The following is a 19,502-nucleotide window of genomic DNA, read 5'->3' as shown; positions in this document are numbered from 1 at the left end:
TTGACTACAACACCCATCAGTCCCAGTCAGCATAGTCAATTGTGTGGGGCAATGGGAGTTCTAGGCCAAAACATCTGCAGGGCCCCAAGTTGCCTGCCCGTGCTTTAAAAGTAGTGTGGTTTAAAATGAAATCTGAGGTTGTGGGCTCTCCCACACTAGAGGCATTCAAGAGGCAGCTGGACAACCATCTGTCAAGTATTCCTGCATTGAGCAGGGGGTTGGACTCAATGGCCTTTTAGGCCCCTTCCAACTCTACTATTCTATGATTCTATGTTCAAGTCTACACTGTTTCATTCCATGAGTCTCTGTCAAGCACCTTGAGTGAATGGCTCCCCCTCATGGCAATTTGTGGTAGTGCCTGTGACGCTTTCTCATAATGTCAAATGTGTCCCTGGGCCCGAAAAGGTTACCTACCCTCTGGTTATAGCAACCAATTAGTGTACATGCTTGTTCAGGAAATATCTGAATTAGAATATCTGACACTTGACTTAAATCAGTTAGCCCTAGTGAATGGAATGAAGGTTCTAATACGTGTTAGTGATTTGAAACTGGGGAAGGGGGGCATTATTCTGGATTAATTATTCCAGAGTAAAGGGGTGTGCTTTTGTGTGTATAAGGTGTGGAAAGCAGAGACCTTTCATGACTTCACCAAGTATGAACATACTCTGTGCATCAGAAGAAAATTGCTTATATACGGAGCATGTTCTAGTTTCTGTGATAATGGATAGTATTTGCCTTTGTATAAGTGAACTCATCCTATATGCTTTAACTTCCTGTCTTCGTTCTTTGCAATTTCCCCCCTGACTCCAAACAGGGCCTGACTGCCTCTATCCTCAATATGTGCTCCTCCCAATTGCAAACAACGGTGTTCTGGTCTGCAGCCTTGTGCCAAACTCTCCCTTGGTCCAACCAGCACTTTCTGGACCTGTGACAGCCCCTCAAGGAACACTGATTTCCCTTGGACCTGTGGCGGCCACCCAAGGAATGCTAGGTCCCAATGGACTTGTGGCGGCCCCTCAAGGAACACTGATTTCCCTTGAACCTGTGGTTGCCCCTCAAGGAACACTGATTTCCCATGGTCCTGTGGTGTCTCCCCATGGAACGCTAGGTCCCAATCAACCAATGGCGGCCCACCAAGGAACTCTGGTTTCCTGTGGACCTGTGGTGGCGCCCCAAGAAACGCTAGGTTCCAATGGACCTGTGCCTGCCCCCCAAAGAATGTTAGTTTCCCATGGACCTGTGGCAGCTCCCCCCCAAAAGCTGGTGTCCCACAGACGTTTAGTGATGCCCAAGTTGACCTTTGATGATGTGGCTGTGATGTTCTCCAAAGACGAGTGGATCTTGCTGGATGGGGAACAGCAGCAGCTCTACCAGGATGTCATGCTGGAGAATTACTGGAACTTGCTCTCTGTGGGTGAGTGTCCCCTTTGCTTTGTTGTGTTGTGATAGTGATGGTGGATTCCAATTTGGGGAATTCCTGAAAGTTCGGTAGGCTGACTTTGTCTAATTCTGTCAACCTGCCCACCTCATTAGCTAGGTGTAAATAAGAGACAGGGTTAGATTCCCCACTCACTGGTGGGGTTTCTGAGAATTTCTTACTTACACATTATCTCAGTAATCATCACAACAACCCTGTAAGATTGTTCTTAATTGTTTTCCTTCCATGGCAGGCCAAAAGAATTAATTAATTTTAGGCATTTTTATCCCATCTTCCAAATAACATCCTAGAGCTGGCTTACAAAACTTTCAAAATAAAATACATCATTAAATTATACAAACACATTCTAAAAGCAACAATTTTAAACAGTCAGTTAATCACTGTAAACAGATTAAAGGAGCCCTCCTCTGGGTATTTAGAGAGAAAGAGTCCTATAACTCCCAGCAAACATGCTGGCTGGGTGTTTTTTTCTGTCTAAACATGCATGGGATCATACCCTAAAACAAAATCAATGCAGCCTTGTGTATACCAACTTGCTCAATCACCATAGGTGATCAGGAATTCCATGCAGGCGAGCAAGAGGGATGGTTCACTCTTTCTGTCCTCTAACAGCCCACTTGATTTCTGTGCTATCTGTGGAAGAAGGAAAATCCCTTTTTCTGCAACCAGCATGGAAATGCAGAGGGCTTGTTGAGGTAGATGTCTCTATTCCTCCTCCTTCAGTTTGCTGGTAGACAACTCTTTTATATATAGCCAGCCCAGAGGCTAGAAGCCTTTCTTTCCATTTGGCCCATGGAGAATGGGGCTTCCCCTCTTTCAAGACCAGCATGGTAATGCTAAGCCACTTGGCTGTTAGCAGGCTAGTAAGGATGCTTGCAGACTAATCCACTTTTGTTGGCTTATTTACAGTCTTGCTTAAGGCCACCTACTAAATGTGCAGCAGAGGCAAAATTTGAACCAGACATTACCTGGTTCCCAGCTCAGTCTCTTAACCGCTAGCACACTACATTCGCTTTAGATAGAAGCTGCCTGTGTGCCCTCAGGTTTTTCTCTATAGCCACAATTACTAGAAGCTTGTGTTTTGGAAACAACCTAAAACTTGAGATACTGAACGCTGCATCAAATAATGGGTCCACATGGGGAAAGCGTGTGTGTGAAATAGAGAAAGCTCTGGTTTAATGTAGAGGAAGAGGGGACCAGTGACTAAGATGGTTGCATTCTCTAGGATGGGTTTTAGCCAGAGTTGGTAGCATTTTGTTTTGTTTCATTTTTATCCCATCTTTCATCTGTTGGAACTCAAGGCACTGTTAAGCCTGTCCCCCATCTGAACATTGACCAGATCTAGGTCTGCTTAGCTTTAGCAAGGTTGATGAATCACGTGACAAATTATGCCCTCCTTGTTCTGTTATAATTCTGGGTTAAATTCAGACTTAGGCCTTAGCTAGATCTAAGGATTATCCCAGGCAAATGAAGGGGTCGTCCCTGCCTGCTCCCGGGATCCCCTGTGTGTCATTTGGATGCACAGGGATGATCCTGGGACGATCCTGGGATATGGGCCTGGTCTAGCCATGGCCATCGTAATACGTAGAGTAGATCTACAGAAATCATTGGGTTATTAGTCATCACTAACTATAAGTTCCATTGAATTCAATAGGTTTGCTCTCTAAGTATGACTAACGGCACCATCCTATGCATGTTTAGACAGAAGAAAATCCTAAATGTATATAGGATTGTGCCCTAAGTTTGGATCCAACCTTCTGGTCTTTAAGAGTCTTGTTCACACTATTTTCTTATCTTTCTTTTGTTTATTTGAAAAGCAGTTTGAGGCTCCATCTTTCCATTGGTATGTTGACTGCTCTTCCAACTTGTAATCCTTCCTGATATTTTTGGGGCAGGGTTTAAAATACGTAAGCCGGACCTCATCTGCCTGATGGAGGAAGGGACGAAACTGTGGGTCCCAGATATGTACGATTCCAAGGCCACGAAACCAGAACAAGGTGAGGAGAATCTGTGAGTTTCTCTGTGTGGCTTTGCATTCCCTGGTTGCCTCTTCAACCATCTGTAATTGTGTAGTATTACTTAGTACTGAAATGTGCATTTTAAAACACTTAGAGTCAATAGAATTGTATGTATGTTGCGTTTTGGGTTTGGTCATATTACCCCCAACCCACCATTCTCAAAGTGACCCCAACCAAAGGATGTTTAGCAATTGACAATGGTTTCTTTCCTACATTTTGAGAAGCTGTGTGGTCCCATGAGCTGAGGTTTGTAGATCTTGAGACCTGTCCTTGACCCTAAGGCCTAGAAACTTGCTTTAAAAACATTTATTTATTTACACCGTTTGTACACCACTCCACATCTATACAGATTCCGGAGCAGTGAACAAGAGATAAAAATGAACAAAAGATAAAACAAATGAAACATGATATTAAAATTGTTCTTTAAAAAACAGAGTGCCAATAAAAGCGAGGCTAGTCAGCCAAGGAAGGCTTCCTGGCAAAGAGCTGTTTTCAGGGGGCACCAAAAGCAATGCAGTGTTGATGCCTGCCAGGTCTCTAGAGGCAGGGAGTTCCATAGGAAGGGTGGACTTCACTTGGACCATAGGTCCATGTGGAACCACCAGAAGCATGCCCTGAGATGACCTTGGTGATCGGTCAGGTTGGTGAGGGAGAAGGTGCTCTCTCAGGTAGCCTTGTCTCAAGTTGTTTAGGGCTTGAGACATTCAGGGGCAGCACCAATGAAGGGGTTGTTTCCTCTGGGGAAGAGAGTGCTGGAGCCAGAGGTCTACAATTTGGGGCCAACCTTAACTGGTTAAGCCCAAAATTAAGGTCGCAAGTCTCCTCCTCCTGCCAGTCCTCCTGCCGATTCCAGCAAGGTCCTTATGCCTGGCTGGGTGCTGCTGGTCCTTGAACATGTGCTGAGCGCCTCCAAGCAGCAGCATCCAACCCTCCCCCAGAAGAAGGCTGGGGAGTTTGCCAGCTTACACGCTTCTGCTTAAACCTCTTTCACCATTTCAGAGACGCCTGATCACCTCTCCCCGCTCCTTCCCTCCCTCTGCCATTATTTTCAGACCCCTGCCCGCCGACAACCGGCTTGCCTCCCTATACCTGTGCCGCGTGCTTGAAGTCCTTCCGGAGCAGGTGGTCCTTGCGGCGCCATGAAGGCGTCCACACAGGAGTCAAGCCTTTCCAGTGCCTGTCGTGCGGGTGCTGTTTCAGCCAGGCCTACCGACTGCAGCGGCACCGAGCCTTGCGCGAGGGCCTCGCCAAGCCCCACGACTGCCCCTGCTGCACCAGGCGCTTTTGGTGCCGCATGGGTCTCTCCCAGCATTTGCGCAGCCACGCCGGGCAGCAGCCCAACGCCTGCCTGGTTTGCACAAAGCTAAGCAGGCCCGGCCACGCTAACCTTGAGAACGAGGGCAGAACGGCTGTGGGTGACGGCTTCCCCGAGGGGGCGCATGACACAGGGGGATGTTCTCGAACGTTCTGCACGGGGCAGCTTCCTGTCGCCGGAAAGCCGCAGGGGCCCATTATGCTGCAACCGGGGATCCTTTCTCATTCCTGCTTCCAGTGTGGTAAATCCTTCTCCAGCTGCAGGCTGCTAGCTAGGCATTGCCTCAGCGTACACACGGCCCCGGCCGAGCGTCTCCACCAGGGCCTCGTCTGTGGCAAGAGGTTTGTGTTCTCTTGGAAGCTGCAGGAGCACGTGGATACCCACGACCACAGGCTGAAGCTGCACCCCTGCCTGGAATGCGGGAAGCGGTTTTTCGGTCAGTCCAAAGTCCGGCGCCACCAAATGGTGCACACTGGTGAGAAGCCTTACCCCTGCCCTTGCTGTGACCGTCGTTTCTGCCAGAAATCATATGTGGCCGTTCATGTGAAAATGGCCCATGGTGCAGGGAAGGTCAGAGCGCCTCTACGCAGTTGGCATAGCGGGGCTGGTAGAAGCAGGGCAAAAGCTAGCGAGGAGCGCAACCCTCGGCTACCGGAGGCAGCGCGAAGTCAAGCAATCACAGCGGCGGATGTGAAATCCACATTCGCGGTATAGCGCCTCGGCTTTTCGTTCTGCAGTCCTCTTCATACTACACCCCACTCCATGGCAACCCCCCCCCCCCAATCAATTTTGTTAAGATAAATGTAGATTTTGCATTCTGGAGCAATTCTTTCATCTTGCTGAATACTTTTAAACGTTCAAATATTTCATCTGTCAGCTGAAATAAAGTACGTATCTGTGTGACTCAGTGTGTGTGCGCGCATGTGTAATTACGTGAATTTTTGAGAATTTGTAAAAAATATGTTACTACTTTATGTGGCATCATAACATGACACAGCAAATCCCAACCGGGTGCTCTCCAAATGTGTTGGATTACAGCTCCGAGAATCCCCCATTCAGGGGTATTCTGGGAGTTGTAGTCCAACATTTCTTGAAGGTGACAGGTTGGAAAAGGCTGACATCACATAACGGTCCAGCATCCTGTTTTTGACATTGGCCAATCGCATACCTCTGAGAAGCCTGACAACAAGATCTGCCCTCCATTGTTGCTGCCCAAAAGCTGGTAGTCAGTGGTGCACTGCCTCTGTACCTGGAGGTTCTAGTTAGCTATCATGACTAGTAGCCATTGATAGGCTAATCCCAAACACTCTTATTTGGGAGCAAGCTTAAAAAATTTCAGTGCAACCCATATTATGCATGAACTCAGTCCTATGCAAGGACCTTTTGCAGACATCCCCAGCCTTTTTAGGTGGGTGAGCACATTTTTAATCCTGAGAACGTTAAGAGTGCTCTCACAAAACAGCTTCCATGGGGGCATCTTGCCCATCCAGAATATTAAGAAATAAAAATCAGATTGGGCAGGGAGTCTGCCGGCTGACATAAGAGGTGCCCGTAGGAGACCCCGGGAGTTTTGGACTCTTCCTTCCGAGCAAACATGCTTGGGATCCCGCTGCAGACATTGGAGTTGTCAGTGAGAGAAGGTGGCTATTGTAATGGAAGATGCTGGTGGGTGTTTTTTACCAATAGGATTGCTAACTATATTACTGGCCTTGCTCCTGCGCCTTTAAAAACAGCAGGGCAGACAGAACATTTAGCAAATTGTACTTTTCTTGGCATGTGGGGAAGTTGGGAAAATCCTTGCCCACTAGATTTTCTGTCTGACTGACATGCCCCCGTAAAAGGAGCAGGGCCAGGTTAACTTTTTTTCAATCCCACTGACCTTTTTCTTTCTTTTGAGCAACGCCACTGGCCTGTTTTCTCCCCACTGTGCCTCAGAGCCAGCGCTATGAGTTTGGCTTCCTAAGGCTGGGAAGCAGATGGGCTATGGTTGTCTTGCTCAAGGTTCCAGTATTGAGGTTTTGACAACAAGCCAGAAAACACAAGAAATCCGGGGAAATAGAGGTGAGGGGTCCCGTCCCCCCCACTCTTAGAATTCAGGTGAATTTGGGGTGGTGACAATTTTATCGGTACTTTTTTAAAAATAAACAAAAATCCAGGAAAACAAAATTCAATCCTTAACCAGCTAGAGCAAAAATTCACCTCAGTGCCTATGCTACAAATTATATGGCAAGGTGGGAAAAGTCCTACAGCTCCCAGCATGCCCCTGTCAACGGAGCTGAGAGAGACGCCTTGTCGGTGACCATCCCGAAGACTGGAACTCTCTGCTGGCTGGGAATTATGGGTATTGTGTTCTCACACATCTGGAGAGCACTGGGTTGGGGAAGGCACGCGCTTATTCTGGAAGTCAGCCCCATTGAACTCAATGGGTCCTACTTCTGAGTAGGCATGGATAGCATAGGATTGTGCTGTTAGGATCGTAGCCAACTAACTCCCTGTCGCCTTCCCTCTGCTAGAACAGCCGGTACAGCAGTGGCATGCAGAGAGGAAAGGGTTAAGTTGAGGCACCGCCTCCATAGGGGCGGAGCTGTTAGTGGAGGAACCCGAGGAAGTGCGGGGCGCTGCCGTAGCTAGTAGTGGGGTAAGTCAGGACGCCTGGGTTCGTCGGGAGAGGAGTGCGGGGATTGCAATGGGTTTAAAATAGCAGAAGATGGAAGCCGGAGCGGTTCGGTGCACGCTCAAGGTCACATCGTGGGCCAGTTTATCCCAGGGGAACGGAGCCCGTTCTTGGACTACAGGTCCCATCAGCCCCATCCAGCGTGGCCAATGGCTAGGAACGATGGGAGCTATCGTCCAACAACATCTGGAGGGCCGCAGATTCTCCACTCCTGAGTTAGCCCTTCACAAGAGCCTACTGCAACCTGGTGCCCTCCAAGTTGGACTACAACCCCCAGCAAGCAAGCCAGCTATGTTGGCTGGGGGATGCTGGGAGTTGTAGTCCAACACATTTGGTGGGCACCAGTTTGGGGAAGCCTGCTTCACACGTTTTAATCACAAAGGGGAGGTTTTAGGGTGGCTCTCTCCCCCGCCTCCGTGTTTCAGCATGGGTTTATGATTGAATGAGTACTCTAAGCCACATTTGTGCTTTGTGAATGCAAAACGAGGGTGTCTGTGATTATTTCAGATTACTTTTAACTAGAAGCAGGTGGATGTGTATCTATAGCTCTGTCTGTGTCTTCTTGGTCCTGTTATATAATTAGTTTGATTTTATCGTTTAAACGTTGTAATTTGCGACTGACTTCTCATTTGATGCATTGAAGGCTTTCTTAACCATCCAATAGACTGTCTCTAGATCAGGGGTGGGCAGCTTGTGGCCCTCCAGATGTTTTGGCCTACAACTCCCATAATCCATCTGGTTAATGCTGATGGGAGTTGTTGGTCAAAACATCTGGAAGGCCACAAGTTTCCCACCCCGATCTAGATTCTTGTAGGAATAATTTCCATTTAGTCAACTGTTTCAGAGTGAGCTCCAGAATTTACACTAGCAATTCTGAAATGTTGTAATAGGATATATTGATGGCATAGTATTTTTCATGTTTTTGTATGGCATTGATATTCTCTCACCACCACCAGCCCCGAGTGAGCATTTTTTTGGGAGATTTTAATTCCACGGCTTTGTAAATCTGCTGCATTTTTATATCACCATAGCCATTTCCCTTCATATTCTGTTTCCAAGGCTGAACGTCGGGGTGACATCTTCTTGTCCCGTCCAAGCCATGCCCATAGGCTCCACTCTCGCACGGGTGCACGTCCTCTTCCGCCAACACCTTTTGACGGTACTGGACCAGCCGGGTCGCGCCATCCATGCCTCCTGTGCTGCGTTCGCCGGGCACAACAAGTGGTCCAAGGTCAAAAATGTGAAGGGTCCGAAAGACCACGCTCGCTCTGTTCTCTTCAAAAAGCTTGGCATGATGATCCGGTTGGCTGTGAGAGGTACGGCACTGGCCCTTTTTCTTCTCACTTTCTAATGCCAGTGAAGATTGCCATGAAGCCTGGCATTGATGCTTGTTCCATGGGGAAGACCCACGGCCAGGCTTCCACTCGCTGCTGCTCCAATTCCCAGCTCCCCTCCCGTGCTTGTAACTGCAGGGTAGGCTGTGATTGTCCCTGCAACTCCGGTTTCCCAGTTCTGAGGATGGGATTGTTTGGCCATTGTGTTCCTGAGGTACTTGGAGCACCTCATCAAAGGAGAACCCAGTCCAGTAAACTGCCCCCCCCTCCTTGCAAGACGGAATGGCAGGAGGCTTCCTCGCTTGTACAGTAAGCCAAACCAACAAGGCCCGCCCCCCAGCCTCCTTTCCAGCTCCAGACTTGGAGCAAAGGATTGTTGCTGGGGGTCTCACACAGAGGTGCAGGGTGATGCCATTGATAAGGAGAGCGGCAGGTCCCAGGTGATCACAATTTCTGGGTTAGCAACCAAGGGCCGCTTCAAATTGTAGGCCCCTCAACAGATCCCTAGTGGCAATCCTGTTCATTTCAGCTCTACTCTGGAGAGGCAGTTTTGGCTTTGGAGTGTTGAATCTGGGCTTGAAGGGGCCTGGGTTCAAATCCCCACTCAGCTATGAGGCTCACTCGGTGATCTTAGCCCAGTCACATGTTAAAGTAGTGGTTTCCACCTTGTAGCCCAAACACTGAACGGAGTCCACTGAAGACTTCCGCTAAAGCAGGAGAGAATCTAGCTAGGGCTTCTCCCATCCATTCCCTCTGATGGTGTCATCCACCCCCTTGCGGTGGCGAGCACGTCTCCAGGTGTGCTGGAGGGAAGGAGACAGGGAAAGGGAGGGTGGAAGCATGGCTGCTGAACCTTTGGCTTCCGTGAAAAATTTACATGACTCAAGACTGCAGTATGAACCTACCCCATACACTACAGCCAACATCTGATACCTTCCTCTGAGAGCCTCCTCCACAGGAGGTTCAGAGGATGGCAATGAGGAAGTGGGCCTTCTCGGTGGTGGCACCTCCAAGTGTGGAATGTTCTTTCTATAAATGCGTAGCCGGACTCAACGCATATTTTTCTCTTCTTTGCCTTTACCTCTAACTTCTTCCCTTCCCTCTGCAGCCTCCCTTGTGTTGAATTTTAGATTGTAAATTCCTCTCATGTTCCTGTTACTCTGTAAAGTGCAATGTATATCGATGGCGCTGCATCAGAGATGTTGAACTGCAGGCCAGTTATGGCCGGGCTGGGGTCCCAAGCCAGCTTTCCAGGGTTCACCAGGAGGCTACACCCCTTTCCCCTGACTGCCAATCATTTAGTGGGTTTGTGGCTTTTGTGCATTTCCCCCATTCTAATAGGTCGAAACGCTTCTCCTAAGGCTAAGTTACTGGCAGTATGACCTTTAAGCTAAATTTTGCTGTTTGTTTTGGGCATTTTGGTCCTGACCTTTTGCCTCTCCCGCCCACCATTAGAATGAAAGAAGTTTAACAGCCCTGCACTATATAAACAAACCAATTAGTAATAATAATTTGACATCTCTTTTTGCATCATGTCTTTGGCAGAAGGAGGCCCAAACCCTGAGCTGAACACTAATTTAGCCAATGTTGTTGAGCAATGTCGGAGCAAGAGCATGCCCAAAGCCTCCATTGAAGCAGCTATCACTGGCGGGGTACGTATCTCTGAGTTGTTTGGGGACCGGTGTGCAGATGTGGCCGTAGCTGCCTCCTTTGTGGGAGGTGTTTTGTGAGACGAGGGGGTAACAGAGGCATAGAAATTCGGCCCTGGTTAGGCCTCATCTAGAGTATTGCGTCCAGTTCTGGGCTCCACAATTCAAGAAGGACGCAGACAAGCTGGAGCGTGTTCAGAGGAGGGCAACCAGGATGATCAGGGGTCTGGAAACAAAGCCCTATGAAGAGAGACTGAAAGAACTGGGCATGTTTAGCCTGGAGAAGAGAAGATTGAGGGGAGACATGAGAGCACTCTTCAAATACTTGAAAGGTTGTCACACAGAGGAGGGCCAGGATCTCTTCTCGATCCTCCCAGAGTGCAGGACATGGAATAATGGACTAAAATTAAAGGAAGCCAGATTCCAGCTGGACATCAGGAAAAACTTCCTGACTGTTAGAGCAGTGCGACAATGGAATCAGTTACCTAGGGAGGTTGTGGGCTTTCCCACACTCGAGGCCTTCAAGAGGCAGCTGGACAACCATCTGTCAGGTATTCTTTAAGTTGGATTCCTGCATTGAGCAGGGGCTTGGAATCGATGGCCTTGTAGGCTCCTTCCAACTCTACTATTCTGTGATTCTATGAAAGGTCAAGGACTGGAAAGGAATTAGGTATCACCCGCCCTACTTTGTGCTCTCAAGCCAACCATGACTGAAAATAATGGTAGCTGGCCTTTTAAGAACAAGACGGGGTCTTTTTGGTAGCAGCACCCTGACTTTCCTTAGGGAGGTCAACTTGACTCCATCCTTACTGAGCTTTAGACAGGCAGTAAAAACAGCAGTGTTGGATTTTAATATTGTTCTGGCTTGTTTTAAAGTTTCCCCCCTTCTTTTCATTCTGCTGTGATTTATGGTATTGTTTAAAATTATTTATCACTTTCAGGGCCCTGGTGAGCCAAAAAACAATTTTTAAATATTTCCAGTAAGTAAATACATACATATATCCATGTGCCCACCCCATTTCAACTTAATTGCTTCAAAGATGCACCTGAGTATGGATTTATCTTTTTGTGTGTGTGTTTCTTAAATATGGGCCTTAATGTAGTCATTTTTAACTTTTATTTTGGCAGGACAAAACCAAATCCTCCTACCTGCTCTGTGAAGCACGCGGTCCTGGTGGATCCTCCCTACTTATTGAAATATTGACGGACAATGCAAAGAGGTCCCTCTCTGAAATCCGTCGTCTTCTGAACAAACACGGGTTAGTGTGAGCTGAAGAGGGCCGGCTGGTTTGCCTGGGGTGGTGCGCAGTGGTTAATAGCATCTTCCTGGGGTACAGGAGAGGACCTAGACCCAGTTTCCCCAACTTGGTGCCCTCCAGATGTGTTTTACTGCAACTCCCATCATCCCAAAGCCAGGATTGGGTTTTATAGGAATTATAGGAGTTGCAGTAAAACAGATCTGGAAGGCATCGAGTTGGGGAAGGCCAAACTCTGTTGGTTTTTTTACTTCTTTTTGGATCGTAGGAGGTAGAAGCCCTAATCAGTCACTTCCTTAGTTTACGTGCTGGGGGCTTTCCGTTTGGTTCCCGGCAGAGGACTCCTTGCTGCTGGGGCTCGGCATAGTTTTGAAAAGAAGGGGATCGTTGTGGTGAGCAGGGAGGACCGGACAGGCAGTCCTATCAGCTTGGACCAAGCCCTCGAGTTTGCTATTGAAGCTGGAGCAGAAGATGTCCAAGAAGAAGAAGATGAGGATGAGAAGACGATGCTGAAGGTGAGATGTAGGGTAGGTATGGGACAGGGACCAGTAACCAGTGTGTTTTTATACATTGGGTACCAGGGTTGGGTATACCCAGTAGTCCAAATCTGACCTTTTGGGATTCCCCGGATGGCCACAGCCCCTTCCCAATGCCACGCCCCCTCTCCCTAAATTGCTGATCATTTGGCAGTCTTCAAGGTTTTGCAAGGATTTCCCCATCTTAAAAAGTCAAAATATCTCTCCTAAGGCTTCGTTACTGGCTGTAACTAACACACAGCGCAGAGTTAAACAATGGAATTCACTACCACAAGATGTGGTGATGGCCACCAATTTGCATGGGTTTAAAAGGGGGTTAGATAAATTCCTGGAGGAGAAGGCTATCAGTATCCGAGGCAGTAAGCCTATGTGCACCAGTTGCTGGGGAACATGGGTGGGAGGGTGCTGTTGCACTGTGTCCTGCTTGTGATTCCTTCGTTGACAGCTGCTTGACCACTGTGTGAACAGAGTGCTGGACTAGATGGACCCTTGGTCTGATCCGGCATGGCTCTTCTTATATTACGTTCTTAAGAGCTCTAACTTTAATTTGTGCTGATATTTTGGCCCACTCCCATTGCTCCTGCCCCATTTTACCTTCGGCCTTACCCACTACCAAAATGCAGCCCGAGAGCTTCTCTGCAATAGATTTCGGCTCTCGGGATGAAAGGGGTTCAACAACCCGGCCTTAAAATGTCTTTTCCCTCTCTGAGGACTTCGGAGTCCTTCTTCCCAAGCCTCTTCCTTTCAACCCACCCGACCTCAAGTGAATACATTCTGCCAGGTTGCTATAGAAACGCAGGACAGATTCCACTTTGGTATACAGCAACTGTGGAATCACACTTAGTTTTAAAGCAAGTTTATAATTGTTCCCAAAGCCACGATGAAGAGGAAGGAGCTACACTGGGCACTGGGGCCCCTTCAACGTAGGAACATAGGAAGCTGCCTTATACCAAATCAGGCCCTTGGTCCATCTAGCTCAGTATTGTCAACACCAACTGGCAGCAGCATTCCAGAGTTTCAGACAGGAATTTTTCCAGCCCTACCTGGAGATGCCGTGGATCGAACCTGGAACCTTCTGCATGCAAAGCAGATGCTCTACCACTGAGCCACAGCCCCTCCCCTGAGAGCTTCTGAGAGTTCACTTGGCATTATCTGCATACTTTCCAGTAGAAGTCGACACACACCCATGAATAGTCATACCTGATTCAGCTCTATTTAATTTGCACAGTATATTTGGATTACAGAATTTGGCACTTTATTGAGTGTGTGTGTGTGGGGGGGTGTTGTCTGGGGAATGCCAGAGGTCTGGATTTGGGCCCCGGGCCTGAAGTTCTGTCCCCATGCTCGGGGCTAATGGGAGTTGTAATCCAACACACCTGGTTGGAGAGGGTGGTACCAGATCATTTTTCTCTCCCATAGGATGCCCATGCCGTCTGTAGATCTCCCAGAATTCCTCAGGTCTCCACCAACACATTAGCCTCCCCACTCCAGAGTATCCAGTCCTTCCTCCCAGCCTCCCCCAAAACCAGGAAATTAAAATGTTCCTTCATGGACTGAACATTTCAGTGTTTATTTTCAAGGCTGTGTGTGAAGGATTGGTGGCTGAATTCCTTCCTTCCTCTCCTCCTCTCCAGTTTATCTGTGCGGTACCCACTTTACGTCAGGTCCGGGAGAAGCTGGAATCCCTGGGCCTTTGTTCCCTCTCTGCCGGTCTCGAGTTCATCCCAACGGTCAGTGCCCAGCTGTCCGATGAGGAGATGGAGCGAGCGGCCCAGCTGCTGGACTCACTCCGCGAATATCTGGATGTCGTCCGGGTGTATGACAACATCGCCTAGACTTACAGGCCTACCTCTGAGGGACGTCGCGTCCTCTGAATGGGCGCTGCCAAAGACTTATCAGCTGAGTCCTGACGTGGTTTTTGTTTGACCTCGCAATGAGGCTAAAGCTGGAATGCCTTTTCGAACTGTTAAAATTGGCAGCCATGGATGAAAGTTCCTGTTTTAAAAAAGTTTTCCCCTTGTCCCTATTCAGCTCCTCTCTGTCACAATTCCTTATCCAAAGGCAGGCCCACCCTGTGTACAAAGGGCAATGGGTTAAGCAGATGCGGATGCTAGGAGAATGTTCCAGCAAGAGCTTGGAGTTCAGCCCTGTTTTGTACACGGCTTCTGCTGGAAAGGTCAGGGGGCATTTGCTCTAGAGGCCTAAAACCTATCCTTTGTTGCAGTGCTCCCTCATGGACTATGAGCACTGTGGCGACAATGCCTGTGGCTTTATGATCTTTTATCAATGACCCAGTGTCATCCCAAAAATAGCACGTTAATTGAGAATATTCCTGAGCCAATGGTGATAACTGTTCCCAAACCATCCCATATATTTGACTCGATACTGAAACTGGCAAGTGGGGGTATTGACTTGTTATGCTTTCAGGAAAAGTGCGACTCCATTAAACATTTCTTCCTCCCGCAAGGAACTGTAATTCTCCACAGAACCCATATAAGTCTCAGGACATTCACTAAACTACAAAAGGCTGAAATCCTAAGCAGGTGGCAACAAATGCCATTGAAATCAGTGGGACATCCTTCTGCCAAGGTGTCTTCTGGTTCATGCTGGAAGGATTTCTTGACAGAAGCTGTGACAGTCATACTAGCCTGGCAATGGTTTATGGGATAGATTGGGGCGGACAAACTTCAGTCTTGCTGGGTCTCCTTAGTTTCTTCCTAGAACTGACAGATCAACTAACTGGAGCTTAATGCAAAAGACATCTACTTGGAGTTAAAGAACTGTGAGCCCAGAGATTTGTTTTGCATACCAGAACTCAACGGAATTCATATTCCTTCCATACGAAAATCCAATTCTGGTTACCTTACAAGCGTTCTGCCTTTCAGCAGTATAATGGGAGAGGGGGAAGAAAAGAGTGTTTTTCTTCCAACTGTTGTTAAACAATCGGGAAGTGGAAACTTCTGCTGATGTACTGAGGGAGAGATGGGTAACAAATATTTTTTTTAATTATTATTAATAATAATAATTGCAACTTCCAGAGTTCTACCTTCTTCCCACCCACCCCTACTATAGATGCACTTTAAGATGCATCCATTACTTCCTTTCCTTAAAAAAAGTGACCCACAAATGGAAGAGAAACATTTCAAGATGCTGAAACAAAGATTTTATTTGTTTAAAAGCGCAACATGTTTCGGCCTATTTTTATTTTAAGGTCTTTTTCAAGCCTGCAGAATTTTTTCAAGCCTGCAGAAATTCCTGTAATAATGTCTCCTACTAAAATTCACTGGTGATTTTAGTAGGCGACATTATTACAGGCGTCTTTGCAGACTTTTTAGAACCCCTTGAAAAAGGCCTTAAAATAAAAATAGGCCGAAATGCGTTGGGCTTTTTAACAAATAAAATCTTTGTTCCAGCATCTTGAGACATTGTTCTTCCATTCCTGGATTTATTTAGGACACCCCCATTTTTGCATCTTAAAAAAGTGAGCACTCTCAACCAACTGGGAGATTTGGGGTAGGTGTGGGGAGAAACTCCATGAAAGGAAACCTCTTAACAGAACAGCCCAAGTTCTTTCTTATGAGCCATCTACCTGTTTCCTCACGTAACACCCCCTCCCACCTCCAAATTTCCTGCAATGCACAGACAATTTTCAAAGCCTTTATTAAAAACAGCCTTCAGTGGTAAATTTCATGCACAAGCCTCTTAACATATTCAAGTAAATGACGGAAGGGGAAGAACTGATCATGATACACTTCAGTCACCATCAGCTCCATATTCCATGTGAATCGTCTCTTTGTACCGTACAGGAGTTGTGCATATCTGTACAGTTTCTCCTGTATCAGCCTAAGTCTATTCCTGCTTGGTTTCAAAACAGTAAAGATCACCAACTTATCCAGCAGCCTTCCTTAATGTGGAACTGGGCATGTGCAGTAATGCAGGTTAGCACGTTTCTAGGGCGCAATCCTCTCTCTGTTGAAACGGGAAAAGTCCTACAACTGCTAATCCATGCATAGGATTGCTCCCTTATACTCTTGAAAACGTTGGCAGCTTACCAGCATTCACAATTTTATAACAAGAAAAGGGTTCTTCTCTTGTAGGGAAGTTATCTTGTGAACATGCACTCATGTGATCAAATGCATTTAGCATTGGCTAAAAGTATGCAATTAGAAGGCCATATGGGAGCACATTCACCACAGCACTTTTACTGGTTCTGCCACTACCCTTGGATCCTTCTGATTGGATAGTGTTTCCATTATGCAAAAACCAACCTCGCATACACACCCTGCCCAAATCAAACATTGTCAAATACAGACTTCAAGTAGAAATACTCAATTCAAGTACTTGTTTCAAAAGTCTTTGCGAAAGCAAAAATACACCCTTTTGGACCTACACTTAAATTACTGCTCATAGACAATGTTGAGAGTTGGATCTAAAATAGCCTCCCCCAATCTGGTGTCCTCCAGATGGGTTGGACCCCAGCATAGCTGGCTGGGGATTCTGGGAGTTGTAGTCCAACCCGACTGGAAGGCATCAGGTTGGGGAAGGCTAACCTAATGGCAGCCTTTAAAACAACAGGATACGGTACAAGCATTTTACAACATCAATGTAATTGTAGCAACAGGAAAACTCGGGCCAGGATAACAGATGTTGCTACATGGGTCTCCAGGCAGAAGTTCTACCACAGGCTTGTGCCTGGCAATATTCAGTCAGTGTCACTTTCTGGGCTTTGGGGAATGGGGGACCCTCCGGAGGGAGCACAAGGCAGGAAAAGTTCTGCATATCCGTTGCCACTGGGTGGGGAAGGGGTCGTAGCAGAGAAGTCCAGGCCCACGGGCCCTGCCAAGCCTTGGTTTTGGAAAGCCTCGTAGTCAGTTCCGGGATTTCCTGGGGGCAACCCCTCTGGAGGGGGCCCATCTGCCGGGCGGCACACCTCAAAGCGGAACCAGCGGTACCCAGCGCACTTGCGAGCGCCAGAGCAGCTCTGGATGAGGTGCTGGATGGCCGGGTGCGAAAGCCCAAAGAATTCTGCTCCTGCCGGCTCCAGCTGGGCCGCCCCCACAGCCTCCAGCAGTTGAGCATGGCAGGCATCCGGCGTGGAGCCAGCCATGACGCAGCCTGGCTCATCTTCGGGAGCAATCTCAAAGAGCGGCCCGGCACCACCATCCTTGATCTGGCAGGTGTAGAGGCACCGGTGAACTGGTCTGCGGGTGCTGGCAAAGATCCGGGTGCTGCAGTACCCAACCGGGTAGATGGCACTCTCCGTGTGGAAACCAGGGCGGTCGGGGACAATTTCACCCAAACTGTAGATAGTCAGCGACCCCAGCGTGATGGGAAACACTGGCCGGCCAGAAGGATCCAACGGTAGTGGCGGGACCGGCCGGCGGGCACCCAGCTCCGGGGCTGCTCTGCGCTTGGACGCCCGGCCGTTCTCTTTGCCTTTGCGTTCCCGGCGGGGCTTGCGGACAGTCAGCTCGTCCGGTGAGGGCTGAGAAACGGCAGCGAGGTTTGGCGCGGGAGGCTCGTCTTCAGCCTGCGCCTGCAACAAGCGAGCAAGCAGGAACCGGCGCTCTTCGCGTACACGCAGGTATTTGGCCTCAAGCCTGGCGATCTCATCGCACAAAGCCGCGTTCTCGTAAACGAGCACCTTGGCTGCCCGGCACAGACGCCGGAACTTCAGGCGGTAACGCTCGCCTTGGTTTTTTCGTGGTGTTTTCTTCATTGCGAGGAGTGTGGGCAGGAAGGAATGAAGCTGGCAGGAGCAGAAGAAAGCTGGGGAGGAGAAAGGGTCCAAAAGCCAGTTCCAATATTTATATTGAGATTTCTAGCTTAACCATTTCAAAAAGCAAAAACGTAATACATCTAAGCTCAGACACACAAAAATATACACCCTGACATATTGCCATTACTAACCCCAGACACTAAAATATTTTACATCTTCAGGACTTCTTGAAATGAGACTCATAATTATATAGCCATAAAAACCATTTTCTCCAAAGGGGTTCTATCCTGCACATGAGCTAGAAATGGTGCAGAAAAGGGCAACCAAAATGATCAAGGGGCTGGATTTCTGTATTGCCTTTCTGGAATCAACTAAGGCAGTTTAGAACAATTCTAACAGAAAAGAGATGAGAAAAAGAAAGGTTACAATGTTTGGGGCTTTTTAGCTTAGAAAAAGGTAAGTGAGTGTAAGTGAATAGGGAGAAATGGGTTCTAGCATCTCTCCTAATGCTAGAACCCAAAGAGGTCATCCAGTGAAGCTGATTGGTGGCAGATTCGGGACAGATAAAAGGAAGTACTTCTTCAGACAGTGCGTAAATAGTTGCATTCACTACCACAAGGTGTGGTGATGACTACTAACTTGCACTGTTTTAAAAGGGAACAGATGATAGATGCCTATTAGTTAGCCTTCCTCAACCTGGTGCCCTCCAGATGTTTTGGACTTCAACTCCCATCAGCCCCAGCCATCATGGCCAATGGTGAGGAATTCTGCAACTTGTAGTCCAAAACATCTGGAGGGCACCAGACTGGGGATGGCTGGGCCTTAGATAGTGTGACCATATGAAAAGGAGGACAAGGCTCCTATATCTTTAACAGTTGCATAAAAAAAGGGAATTTCAGCAGGTGATATTTGTATGCATGCTGCACCTGGTGAAATGCCCTCTTCCTCACAACAGTCAAAGCTGCAGGTACAAAAGGGGGCAGGGCTCCTGCAGTTTTAGCTGTTGTGATGAGGAGGGAATTTCACCAGGTGCTGCATTGCATACAAATGACACCTGCTGAAATTCCCTTTTCTATGCAACTGTTAAAGATACAGGAGCCCTGTCCTCCTTTCCATATGGTCACCCTACCTTAGATCGCTTTCAAAGGGGGCTTAAGCAGATTCATGGAGAATCCAGATCTATTAGCGGCTGTGAGTCACAATGGGTAAGCAGAGGCAGTATATCAGAAGCCGGAAGTAGGGGCGAGTGGGTCAGGGAGGGCCATTGCTTTCATATTGCGGGCTTCCCAAAACATCTGCTTGGCCACCGTGGGAAACAGATGATAAGATGAACCTCTGGTCTGGTCTGGTCCAGGAGGGGCCTTCTTATGTTCTAGCTAAGCGGAAGTTGGGATTTGCCCTTCTCCACTCCCGGTTCGGCTCCATACATACAGGAGTATTCAAAGCAAGCAAAATGCAATGGATTGCAAACAATCCGGGCTCGTATGCACAGCCCCCTCCCCTTTTTCTCCCCAGCTTCTCACCAGAGGACAGCTGCACACCTCCTTTTCTCTTCCCAGAAGC

The 19,502-nt window shown here is 48.0% G+C and overlaps 3 protein-coding genes across 6 annotated transcripts in view; 2 read left to right on the top strand and 1 right to left on the bottom strand.

Moving 5' to 3' along the window:
* Positions 1-19,502, bottom strand: part of TBRG1 (transforming growth factor beta regulator 1) — a 30,936-nt gene extending 11,434 nt beyond the window's left edge. The window contains exons 1-2 of one of the 2 annotated variants that reach the window (XM_063137945.1): positions 19,463-19,502; positions 15,864-17,989 (exon numbers count right to left, since the gene is read on the bottom strand). In XM_063137945.1, coding sequence (XP_062994015.1) covers positions 16,923-17,939 — 1,017 coding nt within the window. In that variant the 5' untranslated portion in view covers positions 17,940-17,989; positions 19,463-19,502 and the 3' untranslated portion in view covers positions 15,864-16,922. Of the gene's footprint in view, positions 1-15,863; positions 18,026-19,462 lie in introns of those variants that run through there. The other variant, XR_010025974.1, reaches the window with a different exon arrangement.
* Positions 1,274-5,485, top strand: LOC134405656 (zinc finger protein 12-like). The gene is made up of 3 exons (XM_063136900.1): positions 1,274-1,414; positions 3,334-3,435; positions 4,509-5,485. Exons 1-3 carry the CDS (start codon positions 1,285-1,287, stop codon positions 5,483-5,485), a joined length of 1,209 nt encoding a protein of 402 aa, XP_062992970.1. The 5' UTR covers positions 1,274-1,284.
* LOC134406468 (translational activator of cytochrome c oxidase 1) lies at positions 3,416-14,717 on the top strand. Of its 3 annotated transcripts, none has more exons than XM_063137912.1 (6): positions 3,416-3,435; positions 8,505-8,761; positions 10,325-10,431; positions 11,557-11,687; positions 12,022-12,199; positions 13,855-14,717. In XM_063137912.1, exons 2-6 carry the CDS (start codon positions 8,545-8,547, stop codon positions 14,053-14,055), a joined length of 834 nt encoding a protein of 277 aa, XP_062993982.1. In that variant the 5' UTR covers positions 3,416-3,435; positions 8,505-8,544; the 3' UTR covers positions 14,056-14,717. The 3 variants fall into 3 exon arrangements, with proteins under 3 accessions (XP_062993982.1, XP_062993980.1, XP_062993981.1); XM_063137910.1 differs by lacking the exon at positions 3,416-3,435 and adding an exon at positions 7,346-7,409; XM_063137911.1 differs by lacking the exon at positions 3,416-3,435 and adding an exon at positions 7,492-7,511.

Source organism: Elgaria multicarinata, chromosome 11, assembly GCF_023053635.1.
Source record: "Elgaria multicarinata webbii isolate HBS135686 ecotype San Diego chromosome 11, rElgMul1.1.pri, whole genome shotgun sequence".
NCBI classification, from domain to species: Eukaryota; Metazoa; Chordata; class Lepidosauria; order Squamata; family Anguidae; genus Elgaria; species Elgaria multicarinata.
This window is presented reverse-complemented; position numbering and strand designations above follow the sequence as displayed.